Source organism: Phytophthora sojae, assembly GCF_000149755.1.
Source record: "Phytophthora sojae unplaced genomic scaffold PHYSOscaffold_7, whole genome shotgun sequence".
In the NCBI taxonomy this organism is placed as follows: domain Eukaryota; phylum Oomycota; class Peronosporomycetes; order Peronosporales; family Peronosporaceae; genus Phytophthora; species Phytophthora sojae.
This window is the reverse complement of record NW_009258121.1, coordinates 3,685,823-3,701,357: the sequence shown is the minus strand read 5'-3', so window position 1 is coordinate 3,701,357 and position 15,535 is coordinate 3,685,823. Positions and strand designations below refer to the sequence as shown.

General features: G+C 52.4%; 8 protein-coding genes across 8 annotated transcripts; 5 read left to right on the top strand and 3 right to left on the bottom strand.

Annotated features, from left to right (window-relative positions):
• Nucleotides 1-910: 910 nt before the first annotated feature.
• PHYSODRAFT_422464 (hypothetical protein) lies at nucleotides 911-1,511 on the top strand (the record flags this gene model as incomplete). Its single annotated transcript, XM_009534689.1, has 2 exons — nucleotides 911-1,314; nucleotides 1,388-1,511. Coding segments are annotated over 2 exons (528 nt in total), but the record flags the coding sequence as incomplete, so codon positions are not given.
• A 249-nt stretch (nucleotides 1,512-1,760) lies between these two features.
• PHYSODRAFT_516459 (hypothetical protein) lies at nucleotides 1,761-3,611 on the top strand (the record flags this gene model as incomplete). Its single annotated transcript, XM_009534688.1, has 5 exons — nucleotides 1,761-1,813; nucleotides 1,888-1,977; nucleotides 2,052-2,120; nucleotides 2,191-2,369; nucleotides 2,452-3,611. 5 exons carry the CDS (start codon nucleotides 1,761-1,763, stop codon nucleotides 3,609-3,611), a joined length of 1,551 nt encoding a protein of 516 aa, XP_009532983.1.
• A 208-nt stretch (nucleotides 3,612-3,819) lies between these two features.
• On the top strand, nucleotides 3,820-4,899 carry PHYSODRAFT_337065 (hypothetical protein; the record flags this gene model as incomplete). The annotated part of the gene is made up of 3 exons (XM_009534687.1): nucleotides 3,820-3,855; nucleotides 3,950-4,120; nucleotides 4,165-4,899. 3 exons carry the CDS (start codon nucleotides 3,820-3,822, stop codon nucleotides 4,897-4,899), a joined length of 942 nt encoding a protein of 313 aa, XP_009532982.1.
• Nucleotides 4,900-5,071: 172 nt separating this feature from the next.
• PHYSODRAFT_248980 (hypothetical protein) lies at nucleotides 5,072-5,872 on the top strand (the record flags this gene model as incomplete). The annotated part of the gene is made up of 1 exon (XM_009534686.1): nucleotides 5,072-5,872. One exon carries the CDS (start codon nucleotides 5,072-5,074, stop codon nucleotides 5,870-5,872), a length of 801 nt encoding a protein of 266 aa, XP_009532981.1.
• A 1,247-nt stretch (nucleotides 5,873-7,119) lies between these two features.
• PHYSODRAFT_337063 (hypothetical protein) lies at nucleotides 7,120-8,742 on the top strand (the record flags this gene model as incomplete). The annotated part of the gene is made up of 5 exons (XM_009534685.1): nucleotides 7,120-7,134; nucleotides 7,378-8,025; nucleotides 8,126-8,314; nucleotides 8,402-8,470; nucleotides 8,557-8,742. The coding sequence occupies 5 exons, from the start codon at nucleotides 7,120-7,122 to the stop codon at nucleotides 8,740-8,742; spliced, it is 1,107 nt and encodes a 368-aa protein (XP_009532980.1).
• A 152-nt stretch (nucleotides 8,743-8,894) lies between these two features.
• PHYSODRAFT_337062 (hypothetical protein) lies at nucleotides 8,895-9,862 on the bottom strand (the record flags this gene model as incomplete). The annotated part of the gene is made up of 3 exons (XM_009534684.1): nucleotides 8,895-9,144; nucleotides 9,225-9,492; nucleotides 9,568-9,862. 3 exons carry the CDS (start codon nucleotides 9,860-9,862, stop codon nucleotides 8,895-8,897), a joined length of 813 nt encoding a protein of 270 aa, XP_009532979.1.
• A 1,861-nt stretch (nucleotides 9,863-11,723) lies between these two features.
• PHYSODRAFT_516155 (hypothetical protein) lies at nucleotides 11,724-12,691 on the bottom strand (the record flags this gene model as incomplete). The annotated part of the gene is made up of 3 exons (XM_009534683.1): nucleotides 11,724-11,973; nucleotides 12,054-12,321; nucleotides 12,397-12,691. The coding sequence occupies 3 exons, from the start codon at nucleotides 12,689-12,691 to the stop codon at nucleotides 11,724-11,726; spliced, it is 813 nt and encodes a 270-aa protein (XP_009532978.1).
• Nucleotides 12,692-14,552: 1,861 nt separating this feature from the next.
• PHYSODRAFT_337060 (hypothetical protein) lies at nucleotides 14,553-15,524 on the bottom strand (the record flags this gene model as incomplete). The annotated part of the gene is made up of 3 exons (XM_009534682.1): nucleotides 14,553-14,802; nucleotides 14,883-15,150; nucleotides 15,230-15,524. 3 exons carry the CDS (start codon nucleotides 15,522-15,524, stop codon nucleotides 14,553-14,555), a joined length of 813 nt encoding a protein of 270 aa, XP_009532977.1.
• Nucleotides 15,525-15,535: the final 11 nt, after the last annotated feature.

The window sequence follows — 15,535 nt, the reverse complement described above, 5'->3', positions numbered from 1 at the left end:
TTTGATAATGCACAATCTGCTGCGATCCGTTGAACTTCAATCCGTTAAACCGGCGGAGGCGAATTTGCTCGTGCTGGGAGAATGCCGCTAGGCTCTCCAACCAGCGTGCAGGCGGTCAGGACTAAGTGCCACTGCGCCCGGCGAGTGCTGCCCACCTCAGGCCATATCGGTGCGCACGGGTGCAGCTCGCTACTCAATGCCAGTGGTTGAGGAGGCATTGAGGAGCCACACTTGGCACAATACATGTATTGCAAACTTTGCAGTGCGAAGTTAGTTTTCACTTCACGATGGCTCACGACATTGTCGAACACGTTTGCTGTGATCGCCACCCTAGTGGCCGACTAGCGGAAGGATCAATGATTGTCGACAGTCAACGGAATTCTGTCGACTCCCACGCTATCGAGGTTCGCTCTTCATGCAGGTACGTACTGGCAAACGGGGCTGAGCTCCCATCGGAGAATCTCTGACGAATCTCCGACCGAGATGGCAAAGATGGCGGCGAAGGCAGATGAATTCGTTCGGACTTCGAGCCTGCTGAGTCAGCAACTACTGCAGTGAGTGTTGGGAAGCCACTTCGCTAGGATCCGTTCTCTTAGGGCAAGCAAGATACCTTAGGCTCCTGCCGGGGCCGATACATAAAGTATGAGCTGAGCATCTGATACGACTGGAATTTTCGGGCCACGCTAAATTCCATGATTGGCGGGATGCTGCCGACAGTACCTCGAGTCAGTCCCCACTTGGCATCGTCGACCAGCTATAGCAGCTCTCGAACTGAGGAGACCTGGGAGATATCTCGCCTGCCGGCATGACGCGGTCGGAATGGACGCGTCTGCCAGTTGCATGCGCACTGCTGTGGGTCGTCCGTAGTATCTCAATGGCACACGCGCAGAGCTCCTCGTCCTCCTCCTCGTCCTCTTCTACCGCCGCGTCGGTGGCCGTCACCAAAGCGGAGACTTTGGCGCAGGAATGGTTCACGTCCAACTTCGACGACAACGAGACGCAGCTGGCGGTGGGGTTCAACTCGGCGCTCAACAACCTCTCGAGCAGCGACGTCATATGCGACGGCGTGCCGTCGGTGCAGCGCCGCACGGACGAGGCGACGCCGAACGGCGGCTGCCCCGACATCTTCACGGCCGTCAACGCCTCGTGCTCGTGCCTGTCGACGGGCTACTCGGACACGGACACGTGGGAGTTCCACGTCACGCTGAGGACGGACGAGGGCGGCGACAGCTACCCGACGACGCTCACGTCAGAGGACGTGCTGGCCGTCGACTCGATCCGGACGCTGCTCGTGCCCTCCAGCCTCACGACGCTGTGAGTCTGTGGCTATTGTGGACGTTTTAGTGTAGACGGAGAAGCTGATAGTGCTGCGTGTTTGCGCCTTTAGGAGGATTGTTGGGGAGGGGACGTACCCGCAGACGATTACGTTCGTGCCGCAGGATCAGGATCTGCCAGGGTCCACGCTGCCGATAGCGGACGTGGAGGACGGATCCATCGCCATTACGACTGTGTAGGTGGCCTGATAATCTTAGCTGGTGGTGTCGTCTAGTGAGAGCTAACAGTGTGGGGTGTTGTTGTTGATGGAGCAGCTCGCTGGAGAACATTGACATGTCGTCGATCACACAGACTGCTTCCACGTTTTACCCGTCTACAACGCTGAACATGTGAGCTCACTTGGATAAAGGCAACGCATTCGCGGCACTCTTTTGACGCTAATCTCGTTGCTGTGTGTGGTTTGCAGTACGCTGCGGAACTGCAACATGATCAAGTTTGGGTACGATTTCTTCGAAGGGCTTGACAACGTGCAGTATCTGTAAGTGCTGGCTACTGATAATGTTTAGCCGGGTTGTGACTTACCAAAGCTTCTGGTGCGCGTTTGTGCCCCAGGGATATGTCATCGAACCACCTAACGGCTGCGTACGTTGGGTCATCCATCGCGCACTCGTGCTCGAATCAGTTCTGCGCTGTCAAAGTCTTGTAAGTGAACGATTCATATCGGGCGGTTGTATTTGACGCTAAAGTCTAACGCTTTTGCTTGTTGCCTCGAGTAGAAATTTGACCAACAATAACATCTCAACTTTCCCAACGGTGGTCTTCAACGTGGACAACTTGCAAGAACTGTGAGTGCTGCACCTCTGAAACTATGATAATGCCGTTGATCTGACAGACGTTATTTTTCTGCGCGCACAGATACATCGCAGAGAACGATATCACTGATTTCAATATCAGTTCGACGGTCTTCAGTGCTATCCAGGCGTTGCTGGCGTTCGACTCTGATCTTCCTGACGCGTCAGCTACTTGCACTGACGGGGCGTGGCAAACTGCACACAATCGAACTTTTTGCGTGGCCGACGACAGCGCTACAACTGGTACGTTCACTGTGTTTCAAGAGCGCAACCCTGACACTTTTCCCTTGAAATACTCACTTCTTCATGTTGATATCCTCCACAGAGACCGCATCGTCAGGCGGCTCCAACTCTTTGCTCATCGGCCTAGTAGCAGGAGGCTGTATCATCGTCATCGCCGTGGCTGCGCTTCTTCTTTGGCGGCACTTCTCCTACAAGAAGGCTCAGCGCATGTCCTCTTCAAAAGACGACTTCTACTCGCAAGATTTTGGCGACACGCTCGACTTCGACGATACGCAAGTACAAGTGGACCCGGTGTTCTTGAACGACCCAGTGATCGTCACGAACCGCCTGGACCACAAGCTGCTGAAGATGGGCAAGTGTATCAGCAAGGGCGGCTTCGGGCTGGTGTTCATGGGCGAATACAAGGGCAGACGCGTCGCCATCAAGAAGATCCGCCCGGACCGCAGTGCTTCCGCGGCCGAGATCGAGCAATTCCTCAAGGAGATCATCATGATGGCAGTGCTGTACCATCCTCGCATCGTCGAGTTCGTTGGTGTGGCTTGGGACAACCTCAGACACCTGTCCGCAGTGACCGAGTTCATGGACAATGGCGACCTGCGCGATGTACTGCACGGCTACAAGCTCAAGGGCGAGCGTCTCTCGTGGGAGTCGCACAAAGCCACAATTGCGCTGCATATTGCGGAGGCCTTGTCATACCTTCACGCGCTCAAGCCCAAGATCATCCACCGCGATCTCAAGTCCAAGAACGTGCTGCTCAACATGTACCTGGAGGCCAAGCTGAGCGATTTTGGTATTGCGCGCATGCGGTACCTGGTCGAGACGCACATGACTGCGGGGGTGGGGACGTCGTTCTGGATCGCCCCCGAGGTGCTCCTGGGTCGAGATTACGATGAAGCGGCGGATATCTACTCGTTCGGCGTGGTGCTGTCCGAGATCGACACGGACGACTATCCGTTCTGGAACGACGAGAACAAGTCGAACCGCGGCAAGATCCAGGAGGCGGAGATCTTGAGCTTGGTGGCGGAGGGAAAGCTGCGTCCGAGCTTCTCGAGCGACTGCCCCAAGGCCATTCTAGACCTGGCGGACTGCTGCCTGCAGAAAGACCCGGGCGACCGCCCCACCGCCGCCGAGATCGTGGTGATCCTTGAGCGCATGATCCACGCGTCTGAACGCAGCTCGTCCTCGTTGCAGTCGGGCGTCTGGTCTGTCACGACCTCGGACGAGGGGAACAACGCCGACTAAAAGGTCTGTGACGACCTCGGATGAAGGGGGCAACGCCAACTAATAGATGACGTCGGGCGTACCAGTTTTGAAGATAAGCGAACAAATAGCACATATTTATTTGCCCAAAGTAGCTTGTGAACCTGTACCTGCACAGGTAGGGCAACTTGCTGATTGGCTCTACTGTAGTGTTCCATAAAATTTGCATTTGACCAGATTCCTCGCTCTGATGAAGAAGCGGAAGTCGACGTATACAGCACGAAGAGTACGTTGCGCTCGCAGCTTGGCCTAATGCCCCCTCCCCTTAGCACGCACACTTTTGTTTTTTACTACTCTACTCTGGCTCGTGTCTACTGCAGGAGGAGGCCGAGCAGCTCCGTCAAGAGGCGCAGCGTCTGTCGTCCGAGCTAAAGGAGCTCCAGCTCCGCTCGCTTCCTCCTCAAGATGTGGTGCTGCTGGACCCGGAGGTGCAAGCTCTAGTGGCGGACAATAGATTGATGATGTCTGTGGCCAAGGACCAGCAGCTTAAAGTAGCCAGGGCACACTCCATGCTGGCAGCTTCGCTGGGCCGCAGGAGTCGCACCCGCTGTATACGCGGATCTGCCTGACGAGGGACTGGGATGAACGCCGGGCGACTTTAATGTCCGTGCGCGAGCAAAAGCTGCAGAACGCTTATGACTTTCTGATGACAACCGGGAGGTCGGTCAAGCCCCACACATCGGACCATCGCTACGAGACGTCAAACGGAGACATCTGCGGGATGCACAGTGAGACGATGCACTTTCCGGTGGTGGAAAGCTTAGAGAAAGTGTGGGAAGCGGTGCTCTTCCACTACAGCAACATCGAGATTGATATTTCGGCGAGGTTGGGCCACACAACAGTGAGAGACGAGTATGACACCATCGCTGGAAGTGTGAGCAACATCCGTGTCCTATCGCATTCGGAGAACTACACGCTTGTTGAGAGCAGCATCGCTACATTCTCGCACTTGTTTACTGGGAAGAAGGAAGGCGAGGCGGTCGGCGTTCTGGCGCTCGACTGCATTGACGAAGATGAGCTGTACCCGTATTTTCCGAGTGAACGAGTTCGGCTTGATACCTCGGGAGCTATCGTTTTGAAGGCTAGTAGGCGACCCATGGACGGCGCTGGTGAGCTGGTAGTGACGCTGCGGCGCGCTGCGTTCGTGAAACTTCATAGTCCTCAGTTCCCCGTGTCTGAAGTTACGTGGCAGGAACTTCAGGCGGGAGTCGAGCGATGGGGAGACGTTTTGATGAAGACAATCCGGAGCTACGTCAACGGAGCTCCATAAAACTCTCACGTAGTCCCATGCCCGCGATAGGGTCGGAGGGTGGCGTTGTCTATACTTTCTGGTACAGAAGTGCACCAACCGACTTCAGTATTTCACAAGTAATTTCATAAATGACCTCGTAATTTACTCAAACCTCTCTCAATTAATCAAATCCTATCCGCATATCAAAGGCATGGCACCGCACAGCCTTCTCCTGCTCTTGCTCGCGGTGCTGTGCGTGCGTGTGAGCCTCGTTCGCCCCGCCGATGTAGTCGCAGTGGCCCCGCGGCTTCCGCCTCCAAGCTCGCACCTCCCTCTCGCGCTGCAGATGCAGGACTTGTGCTCCAACTTCGTGGTCATCTGCGACTTCGTAGCCAAAAACTGCGACTCGGACCCGCACAACACGGCGACTTCCGACCAAAACCCGAAATGCGCCGAGAGCTTCACCTTGTTCTACCAGCACAACGCCACGCTCACTCGCTGCGTCCAAGATTTACCTGCCGATTCTAACGATCAGACCCAGGCGTTGGTGTTTCTGGAGAAATTCTCCGTCTGGCAGAAGCACAACGCGTGTCGCCTGTTCCACGCCACAGAAGCCAAGGCCGCCGTAGAATGCTCGGGGGTGAACGCCCACCGACCCTGGAAGCAGACTATGTGGCCGCTCTACTGCCACGAAGTGTTCACAATGTACAAGTCTACGCGACACGAGCTGGACCAACTTTGTGACCGAACAGCAAACTCCGAGGCCTTTTGGGAAGGGTACGTGGACTACATTGGGTCCAAGACGTGCAAGCGCTACTACGAGTTGGTGCGGGAGGCGAGGGAGCACAGGTGTGGCGAGAAGAAGAACGCACTGAGTGGAGCGGGGCGGTGCCGAGAGATGTTCCAGTGGTATGTGGAGAACCAGCGGGTTGTCGAGACGGACTGCTACGAACTCAAGGCCAGCAAACCGTTCTACCGGGGCTTCTACACGTGGAAGAAGCAGCGACCTTAAGTAAGGTTGAATGCATGAAGTAGATGTTGGTGTGATGATAAGTAGTGGGAAAAAGTCAATGTGAAATGCTAATTGGAAATGGTGATGCCAGGTTTCGTACTACGTAGTAGTTTGTGTCAGTTTGACATGCTTTTCTTTTGGGGAAATTGCTATTTGGTACCAGATTTTGAAAAGACTTTCTGTTCAGTACCAGGCCCACAACACTGGGTCAGACCCAGCGTTTTCTGTTGCTAATCAGAGCAATCAGTACTGACACCGAAGAGGCGTGCGGGCGGGCGTTAAAGTTAGCGACGGTGGCCGGCCACACACATTGCGCTCGCTCATTCCGACGAGTTGATCGCTTGTGTGGTTCTTTCAGGGTCATCATTTTAGCAGCGGAACTCTGAACTTGTGGGCTATGCGTCGAATACCTATCGGGGTGCTACTTATTTTTGAGGATTTTTTCTTACTTCTCGAGGAAGGGCTCGCCAAGTCTGAATTCTGAGGAAAAACTTGAGGAAACTTCTAACTTCTGAGTACCTACGGTACAATGTCCATTTTCCGTACGAAAATGAACATAACGTACCTGACTATCCATTCGGGCACATGCGCAATGTACTCCGGGTCCCAGCAAATTCCCAGCCAAAACTGGTACCGAATTGCAATATCCCCTTTTCTTTTTCAATTTTAACAGATTATTTACTGGAAGGTCACGAAAAGCCGTCATTTGGTATGCTAGGTCAAAAGTCTTTTAAATCCGTTAGGTCATTCTACATGGGGATAAATACTTCTTCGGATAGCCCTGCGTGTGCTCTAAATGATAAGCAAATGCACTCGGGAGGAAGAGCATTATTAAACGCAGAGCATGCTATGAAGTGCAACCACTCGACTGAAAATGCATGTCATCACTCATGCGACCCTTCAAACAACTGAGCTTCAGTATCAACAATGGACAGCTAAGTGGTGGTCTCATGGGTAGGAGAATAGGAAGGCTACTACTGCCTAAACTAGCAGCAACCAGAGCGTGAAAACGTGCTAGGACATGCTTTAGATGCTTCCGAGGGCATCGTCAAAGTTTGGGGTGGTTTGCGCCATTTACGGATTTAATTTTGATGAAACCAGCATAATTTGAAGTGGCCTTCCAGTAAATAATCTGTGTCTCAATTAAAATTGAGACTTCGAAGAGTCACTTGGTCAAACCAAATCTACCGACAAGCGACTCATGAAGATATCAAGCGCGCTTGCGCTGTTGACCGCTTTCATTGTAGATGCAGTCGCAGCAGGTGCGCCTTATCTCAACGGTTAGCTAGGTGATTGTTCCTGCAAGTTGCTTACTCTTTTTGTCCACACCCGATCTGGTTCGTGCAGAATTCGTGTACTACGACTTCAATGGCACAACTGGGCTAGTTCTAAATGGAAAAGCGGCTACGAGTAGCTGTGCACCATTCCCAAGTGTATGCATTCGCTCAATTTTGTGCTGAGATTGAAATATTTACTGATTTCGCGGTTTATCCTGTACGATTCAGACTGCGTACTCGAAATTCTCCGGCGCCAATGATGCGCGCGAAGCCACACTGGAAGCTGTATTGACCGAGCAGCAAGAAGCAATTCGTCTAGAGACTCGTGATACTGAGAACCACACGACAAGTGCGCGTATCGCCGTGGAGACGGCGGTGCTTGGCCATCGCGACGTTTATCAGGCGAGTGAGGAGAAACTTCGATGTCCTGTGCGTCTACGCCTCACTGCCTCTCAACCGCACCAAGTCTCGTCAATCTGGTACGCGCAGCAGCTACCAGTGTTGCAGGGTTTCGAGACACGGTTCACGTTCCAGATCACCGACCAGTCTCGGCGCTGCTTCGAAGTCAAAGACCAGAACTTCGGGCTCCGCGAGTACCAAAGCTGTGCAGTTCATGGTGGGGACGGCTTGGCATTCGTGATACATTCCCACCAAAACCGCACAGCGACACTGGGAGCCCAAGGTTCCAGCATGGGATTCCCTGGGCTTCAAAATTCACTTGCCGTCGAGTTCGACACGTGGTTCAACGATGAAAGCGTTGGAGACGATGTCTTCTACGACCATGTTGCTATTTACTCACGAGGTCAAAACAGCAACACGAACTCCGAAAGGGCTCGAATTTCGGCGGCTGCTGTACATGATCTCGCCGATGGCAAGGTACACATTGTAAAAATACGCTACTACCCGGAATTGAAGGTGATGCGTGCACTTACCTGCGACGAAATGCTTCTCTACTAACACTCCCCTTTTGATGCAGTATAACTACGTGCCTTACTTCTCGGCGACAACGAATCTGCACAAGTTCATTAAAGACGTGTCAGAAGGCCGAAGAGTTGGAACACTGGTGGTGTTTATGGATGAAGGCATCAAAACCGATACGCCCATCTTGGCGATTCCGATCAATTTAGCGGCTACAGTGAGACTGGATTCTGATGAGGCATTCGTGGTACGTTGTTAGCAATAAAAATGGTTGCGGTGGTGGTGGTGGTGGTGGTGGAAGTCGCTAATGCGACAGACAATTGTGTACTTGCAGGGATTTACAGCGTCAACCAGTAGCTCGTGGCAGAAGCACGACGTCTTGGGCTGGTATTATTGCACCGAGGTCCGTGGCTCTGAATTGGATTCTAATATTTATTCTTTCCTCCACGTTCACTAAAACCTGGCGATTTCTCGTTTCTGGTGTCGTAGCCCCCGTGTTTGGACCAGTACGACACGGAAATGACGTTCGACTTCGACTACAACGAGCAGTCAATGCTCTCTACTGCTTCTCATGGCAACAAGCTCTACCCGATATTCATCTACCCGGACACGGCGTCGTGGGCCAAACGACAGGCCTACTTTTCCGCCAACCAAAAGATCGGACTCGTCTCCTGAAGCTCTAGCAAAACTGTGGTGTAAAATGTAGAGTGGCAACTGCTAGAAAGCCACTTCACAGTATTATATATCAAACGGATTGTGCTCAATTTATTCTATGCAGAGAATAACAAACAACAACATTCCACAACAATTTTCGCTGCATACTGATCCTAGTTGTAGCGCGCGACCTTACGGCCGTTCAGAGGCTGCACGGGGCGAGCATTGTTGCCGTCATCCGTGATGTGGTACTCCATCAAATCCTTGTGAAGACGAGTAAAGTCAGCAGACGAGATTTGGATTGGGGTCTGCACCACCCACCAGTCCGCAGTCTCATCACAGCCAGGGGTTGTGAGGCTGCCCGGGTAGTTGAAGATGCCGCAGTTCTTGCTCGCCTTCTTGATCAGGTTCGAGTACGATCTCCTATACAACCGGAAACGAAATAGTGAGTGGAGCTGTACAAGCGAAATACTGGACCCAGCGCAGTCCTCTGTTGTACTTACAACTGAACGGTGATAGCCTCGTTTTTCTTGTGCGCGGTCGAGTTGACGTTCTCGAGGGCGTCAAGAACTGGTCCCAGCCAAACGTCCGACTTGGGAGCGATGTCCAGGAAGATACCGACCACCAACAGAGCGGAGCCTTTGTGGCTCTTGTGTACGAAGTGGATCTCCCCGTCGTGGGCCTTGCCATTTACGGTGTGCTCCGACGGGGCGTGCAGGTGGAACTGCGCCATCTTGTACTCCGCACCGTTCACGGAGGCCATGCAGTTACCTGTACCAATTGCGATAAATTAAAGTTAGCCGGATCATGTCAATCCAAGAGCTACGCTTCATTCACACCACAAACCTCCGATGACGTCCACCTCGAGCGGCTCGTGCGGCTCCGTCAGGTTGTAGTGCGAGCAGCGGCCACTGAATCGGAGCGGGCTCTTCTTGCCCTTGCCCGATTTTGCCACGGTCTTGATGTCGATGGGCGATTGACGAACACCTCCGCACGCCTTCCAGTGCTTCGCCCACTTGGACGTGTGCACCATGCTGGCGTCGTTGGCACGGTAGCCCCAAACGGGGCCCGTGGCTACATCGGCGGAGACGGCCAGAGCGCAGGCAGCGATGACGGCGGAGATGGAAGCGAGAAACTTCATGGTGTAGGAACGCAGTCGGATCGGAGTCGAAGAAGGCGATGCGAAGTGCTGCGATGAGAGCAAGTTGAGGAATGAGGAATTTGAGTCTGTCAACTGCGGTGCGGCGCAAACGTAGAATCCACCCGGGATAGGAAACAAGCAGCTTGTGGCGTATGGCGGAACTTGTGGTGCTGGTGTATCCGATGTTTTTATAGCTCTGAATATCGGTGGCGCTGAGTCAGAACAGCATGTCCTACATACAAACTGGGGTGCAACAGCTTGTTCGTAGGGGCGATTCTTTCGATAAGCGCAGGGGAGGAACTTCGGGTGAAGGCCGAACAACGGATAATGTAACGCGCCGAACTAATCAAGTCGTTGGATGAATGCGGAAGGGTGCAATGCGATGTTGTAACAGAAGCGTCTGCGTATGTCGATATTTTGCGAATGTTAGATTAATTTTTATTTTGTACTAAGAAATATTTCAGGGTACCGCTCAGTGTTCTGGACGCTGTCAAGTTAACCCCTTAAGGGTCCCTATTGTAGTATGCAGCACGCCCGACTCCATGTACACATGCTTCAGTTGCCTTTGGGGTCACAACAACAAGAAACTATTTATCCTGCATGGCCGCATTAGATCAGCTGCTGAAACTGGATGCCAGAGATAAGATTATAGCACCAGCTCGATGTACACATGTTCCTCGCTCTCCTATTTTAAAAAAAGTAGGGTAATAGCATCAAGAGCTCTGTCAGCTACTCGAGTTGGGCTACTACCGCGGGTACTGGACTTTAGGTCCGGGGCCCGTAGGCGAAGCTGCAGCAGCGCGCAGCATTGGGTGTAGATAGCCGACTAAACCGCAACAAATTCAAATTCAGCTACTCGAACCTTCTGCCTAGAGGCCACAGATGCAGTGCTTGTTGTCGGTGGCTTCTCCTCCTCCCACAGCATGGCAAACGGGTTGTATGTACTCTTGGAAGCGTCCAGGCACTGCAGCATGTTGCGAGTGCGGTGGCAGCGCTTCTCTCATTCTGACTGCAAACATTTTGCTAACTGAAAAATGGACTTGCCACATAAGGATGGCGTTGCTATTTTTCGGACCAGAAGTTAAGCGCGGTGAAGGCGGGAGAATTTGACAGGTTTATCACTGCTCGTGACATGCAAACGCTAACGTTTCCTCAATATATACCCTCAGCATTGCTGATACATGTAACATGCTACCGTGGCTACCTCGGCGTAGCAGCATTCAAGCTTGTAAATAGAAAGTTTTTTTTGATATTAAATTATATATTATTAAAATAATTACTTCGAAGTAATATTTGTTATTAGAGCTAAAAACAGTCGATCACCAGAGCGAGTCTTTCAGGTTATCACAAATCCGCGCTACGTTATTAGCGACTGGCTCAGGTGACGTGGAGTTTTCGACTAGCGCATGGAGTTGGCGACTACAGACGCGTAGTGATCATTTGCGGGGACAAGTGGCGTTATGATACCATGCCTTTTAGGTACATGATATATCTTGTCGTCAAATCGCAAGTTGAAGCGGCCCGTTGCGGTGGCCTATTTAATAATAGAGCGCTTCCGGTGTTGTGCATGGACATATTTGACTGACGCGTTTGTCCAAGGTAGCGCAGTCGGACTGCCGCGGCCCGCGGCGTCTCCTTGCGATGAGATTAGGCTCGGTACACAACAGAAAAAAAAGAATCCTCGAGAATTCCAAGGTGACAACAAAATTTACACGTACACTTCGCAAAGAAGACAACAGTCGAATAAAGCATGTTCTGTTCTTTATAAGGAGTCAATGTATCACGTGTGGCGATGTATGAGAAGTAGAGACTTAATCATCACATCAAGTCTCCGCAGAGTCTTGGACGGAACTAGAAACCCCTAGTTGTAGCGCGTGACCTTACGGCCGTTCAGAGGCTGCACGGGGCGAGCATTGTTGCCGTCATCCGTGATGTGGTACTCCACCAAATCCTTGTGAAGACGAGTAAAGTCAGCAGACGAGATTTGGATTGGGGTCTGCACCACCCACCAGTCCGCAGTCTCATCACAGCCAGGGGTTGTGAGGCTGCCCGGGTAGTTGAAGATGCCGCAGTTCTTGCTCGCCTTCTTGATCAGGTTCGAGTACGATCTCCTATACAACCGGAAACGAAATAGTGAGTGGAGCTGTACAAGCGAAATACTGGACCCAGCGCAGTCCTCTGTTGTACTTACAACTGAACGGTGATAGCCTCGTTTTTCTTGTGCGCGGTCGAGTTGACGTTCTCGAGGGCGTCAAGAACTGGTCCCAGCCAAACGTCCGACTTGGGAGCGATGTCCAGGAAGATACCGACCACCAACAGAGCGGAGCCTTTGTGGCTCTTGTGTACGAAGTGGATCTCCCCGTCGTGGGCCTTGCCATTTACGGTGTGCTCCGACGGGGCGTGCAGGTGGAACTGCGCCATCTTGTACTCCGCACCGTTCACGGAGGCCATGCAGTTACCTGTACCAATTGCGATAAATTAAAGTTAGCCGGATCATGTCAATCCAAGAGCTACGCTTCATTCACACCACAAACCTCCGATGACGTCCACCTCGAGCGGCTCGTGCGGCTCCGTCAGGTTGTAGTGCGAGCAGCGGCCACTGAATCGGAGCGGGCTCTTCTTGCCCTTGCCCGATTTTGCCACGGTCTTGATGTCGATGGGCGATTGACGAACACCTCCGCACGCCTTCCAGTGCTTCGCCCACTTGGACGTGTGCACCATGCTGGCGTCGTTGGCACGGTAGCCCCAAACGGGGCCCGTGGCTACATCGGCGGAGACGGCCAGAGCGCAGGCAGCGATGACGGCGGAGATGGAAGCGAGAAACTTCATGGTGTAGGAACGCAGTCGGATCGGAGTCGAAGAAGGCGATGCGAAGTGCTGCGATGAGAGCAAGTTGAGGAATGAGGAATTTGAGTCTGTCAACTGCGGTGCGGCGCAAACGTAGAATCCACCCGGGATAGGAAACAAGCAGCTTGTGGCGTATGGCGGAACTTGTGGTGCTGGTGTATCCGATGTTTTTATAGCTCTGAATATCGGTGGCGCTGAGTCAGAACAGCATGTCCTACATACAAACTGGGGTGCAACAGCTTGTTCGTAGGGGCGATTCTTTCGATAAGCGCAGGGGAGGAACTTCGGGTGAAGGCCGAACAACGGATAATGTAACGCGCCGAACTAATCAAGTCGTTGGATGAATGCGGAAGGGTGCAATGCGATGTTGTAACAGAAGCGTCTGCGTATGTCGATATTTTGCGAATGTTAGATTAATTTTTATTTTGTACTAAGAAATATTTCAGGGTACCGCTCAGTGTTCTGGACGCTGTCAAGTTAACCCCTTAAGGGTCCCTATTGTAGTATGCAGCACGCCCGACTCCATGTACACATGCTTCAGTTGCCTTTGGGGTCACAACAACAAGAAACTATTTATCCTGCATGGCCGCATTAGATCAGCTGCTGAAACTGGATGCCAGAGATAAGATTATAGCACCAGCTCGATGTACACATGTTCCTCGCTCTCCTATTTTAAAAAAAGTAGGGTAATAGCATCAAGAGCTCTGTCAGCTACTCGAGTTGGGCTACTACCGCGGGTACTGGACTTTAGGTCCGGGGCCCGTAGGCGAAGCTGCAGCAGCGCGCAGCATTGGGTGTAGATAGCCGACTAAACCGCAACAAATTCAAATTCAGCTACTCGAACCTTCTGCCTAGAGGCCACAGATGCAGTGCTTGTTGTCGGTGGCTTCTCCTCCTCCCACAGCATGGCAAACGGGTTGTATGTACTCTTGGAAGCGTCCAGGCACTGCAGCATGTTGCGAGTGCGGTGGCAGCGCTTCTCTCATTCTGACTGCAAACATTTTGCTAACTGAAAAATGGACTTGCCACATAAGGATGGCGTTGCTATTTTTCGGACCAGAAGTTAAGCGCGGTGAAGGCGGGAGAATTTGACAGGTTTATCACTGCTCGTGACATGCAAACGCTAACGTTTCCTCAATATATACCCTCAGCATTGCTGATACATGTAACATGCTACCGTGGCTACCTCGGCGTAGCAGCATTCAAGCTTGTAAATAGAAAGTTTTTTTTGATATTAAATTATATATTATTAAAATAATTACTTCGAAGTAATATTTGTTATTAGAGCTAAAAACAGTCGATCACCAGAGCGAGTCTTTCAGGTTATCACAAATCCGCGCTACGTTATTAGCGACTGGCTCAGGTGACGTGGAGTTTTCGACTAGCGCATGGAGTTGGCGACTACAGACGCGTAGTGATCATTTGCGGGGACAAGTGGCGTTATGATACCATGCCTTTTAGGTACATGATATATCTTGTCGTCAAATCGCAAGTTGAAGCGGCCCGTTGCGGTGGCCTATTTAATAATAGAGCGCTTCCGGTGTTGTGCATGGACATATTTGACTGACGCGTTTGTCCAAGGTAGCGCAGTCGGACTGCCGCGGCCCGCGGCGTCTCCTTGCGATGAGATTAGGCTCGGTACACAACAGAAAAAAAAGAATCCTCGAGAATTCCAAGGTGACAACAAAATTTACACGTACACTTCGCAAAGAAGACAACAGTCGAATAAAGCATGTTCTGTTCTTTATAAGGAGTCAATGTATCACGTGTGGCGATGTATGAGAAGTAGAGACTTAATCATCACATCAAGTCTCCGCAGAGTCTTGGACGGAACTAGAAACCCCTAGTTGTAGCGCGTGACCTTACGGCCGTTCAGAGGCTGCACGGGGCGAGCATTGTTGCCGTCATCCGTGATGTGGTACTCCACCAAATCCTTGTGAAGACGGTTGAAGTCGGCAGACGAGATCTGGATCGCGTTCTGCACCACCCACCAGTCCACAGTCTCATCACAGCCAGGGGTCGTGAGGCTGCCCGGGTAGTTGTAGATGCCGCAGTTCTTGCTCGCCTTCTTGATCAGGTTCGAGTACGATCTCCTATACAACCGGAAACGAAATAGTGAGTGGAGCTGTACAAGCGAAATACTGGACCCAGCGCAGTCCTCTGTTGTACTTACAACTGAACGGTGATAGCCTCGTTTTTCTTGTGCGCGGTCGAGTTGACGTTCTCGAGGGCGTCAAGAACTGGTCCCAGCCAAACGTCCGACTTGGGAGCGATGTCCAGGAAGATACCGACCACCAACAGAGCGGAGCCTTTGTGGCTCTTGTGTACGAAGTGGATCTCCCCGTCGTGGGCCTTGCCATTTACGGTGTGCTCCGACGGGGCGTGCAGGTGGAACTGCGCCATCTTGTACTCGGCCTCGTTCACCGCAGCAATGCAGTTGCCTGTAGAGCATTTTAACAAAACCTTTCAGTATCAGCTACACCCTTCACAGTGCAATGGCTACTCCCACGAAACACGCACCTCCGATGACGTCCACCTCGAGCGGCTCGTGCGGCTCCGTCAGGTTGTAATGCGAGCAGCGGCCACTGAATCGGAGCGGGCTCTTCTTGCCGTTGTCCACCTTCGCCACAGTCTTGATGTCGATGGGCGACTGGCGCACTCCACCGCACGCCTTCCAGTGCTTCGCCCACTTGGACGTGTGCACCATGCTGGCGTCGTTGGCGTGGTAGCCCCACACGGGGCCCGTGGCTACATCGGCGGAGACGGTCAGAGCGCAGGCAGCGATGATGGCGGAGATGGAGGCGATGAACTTCATGGTGTTGGAAC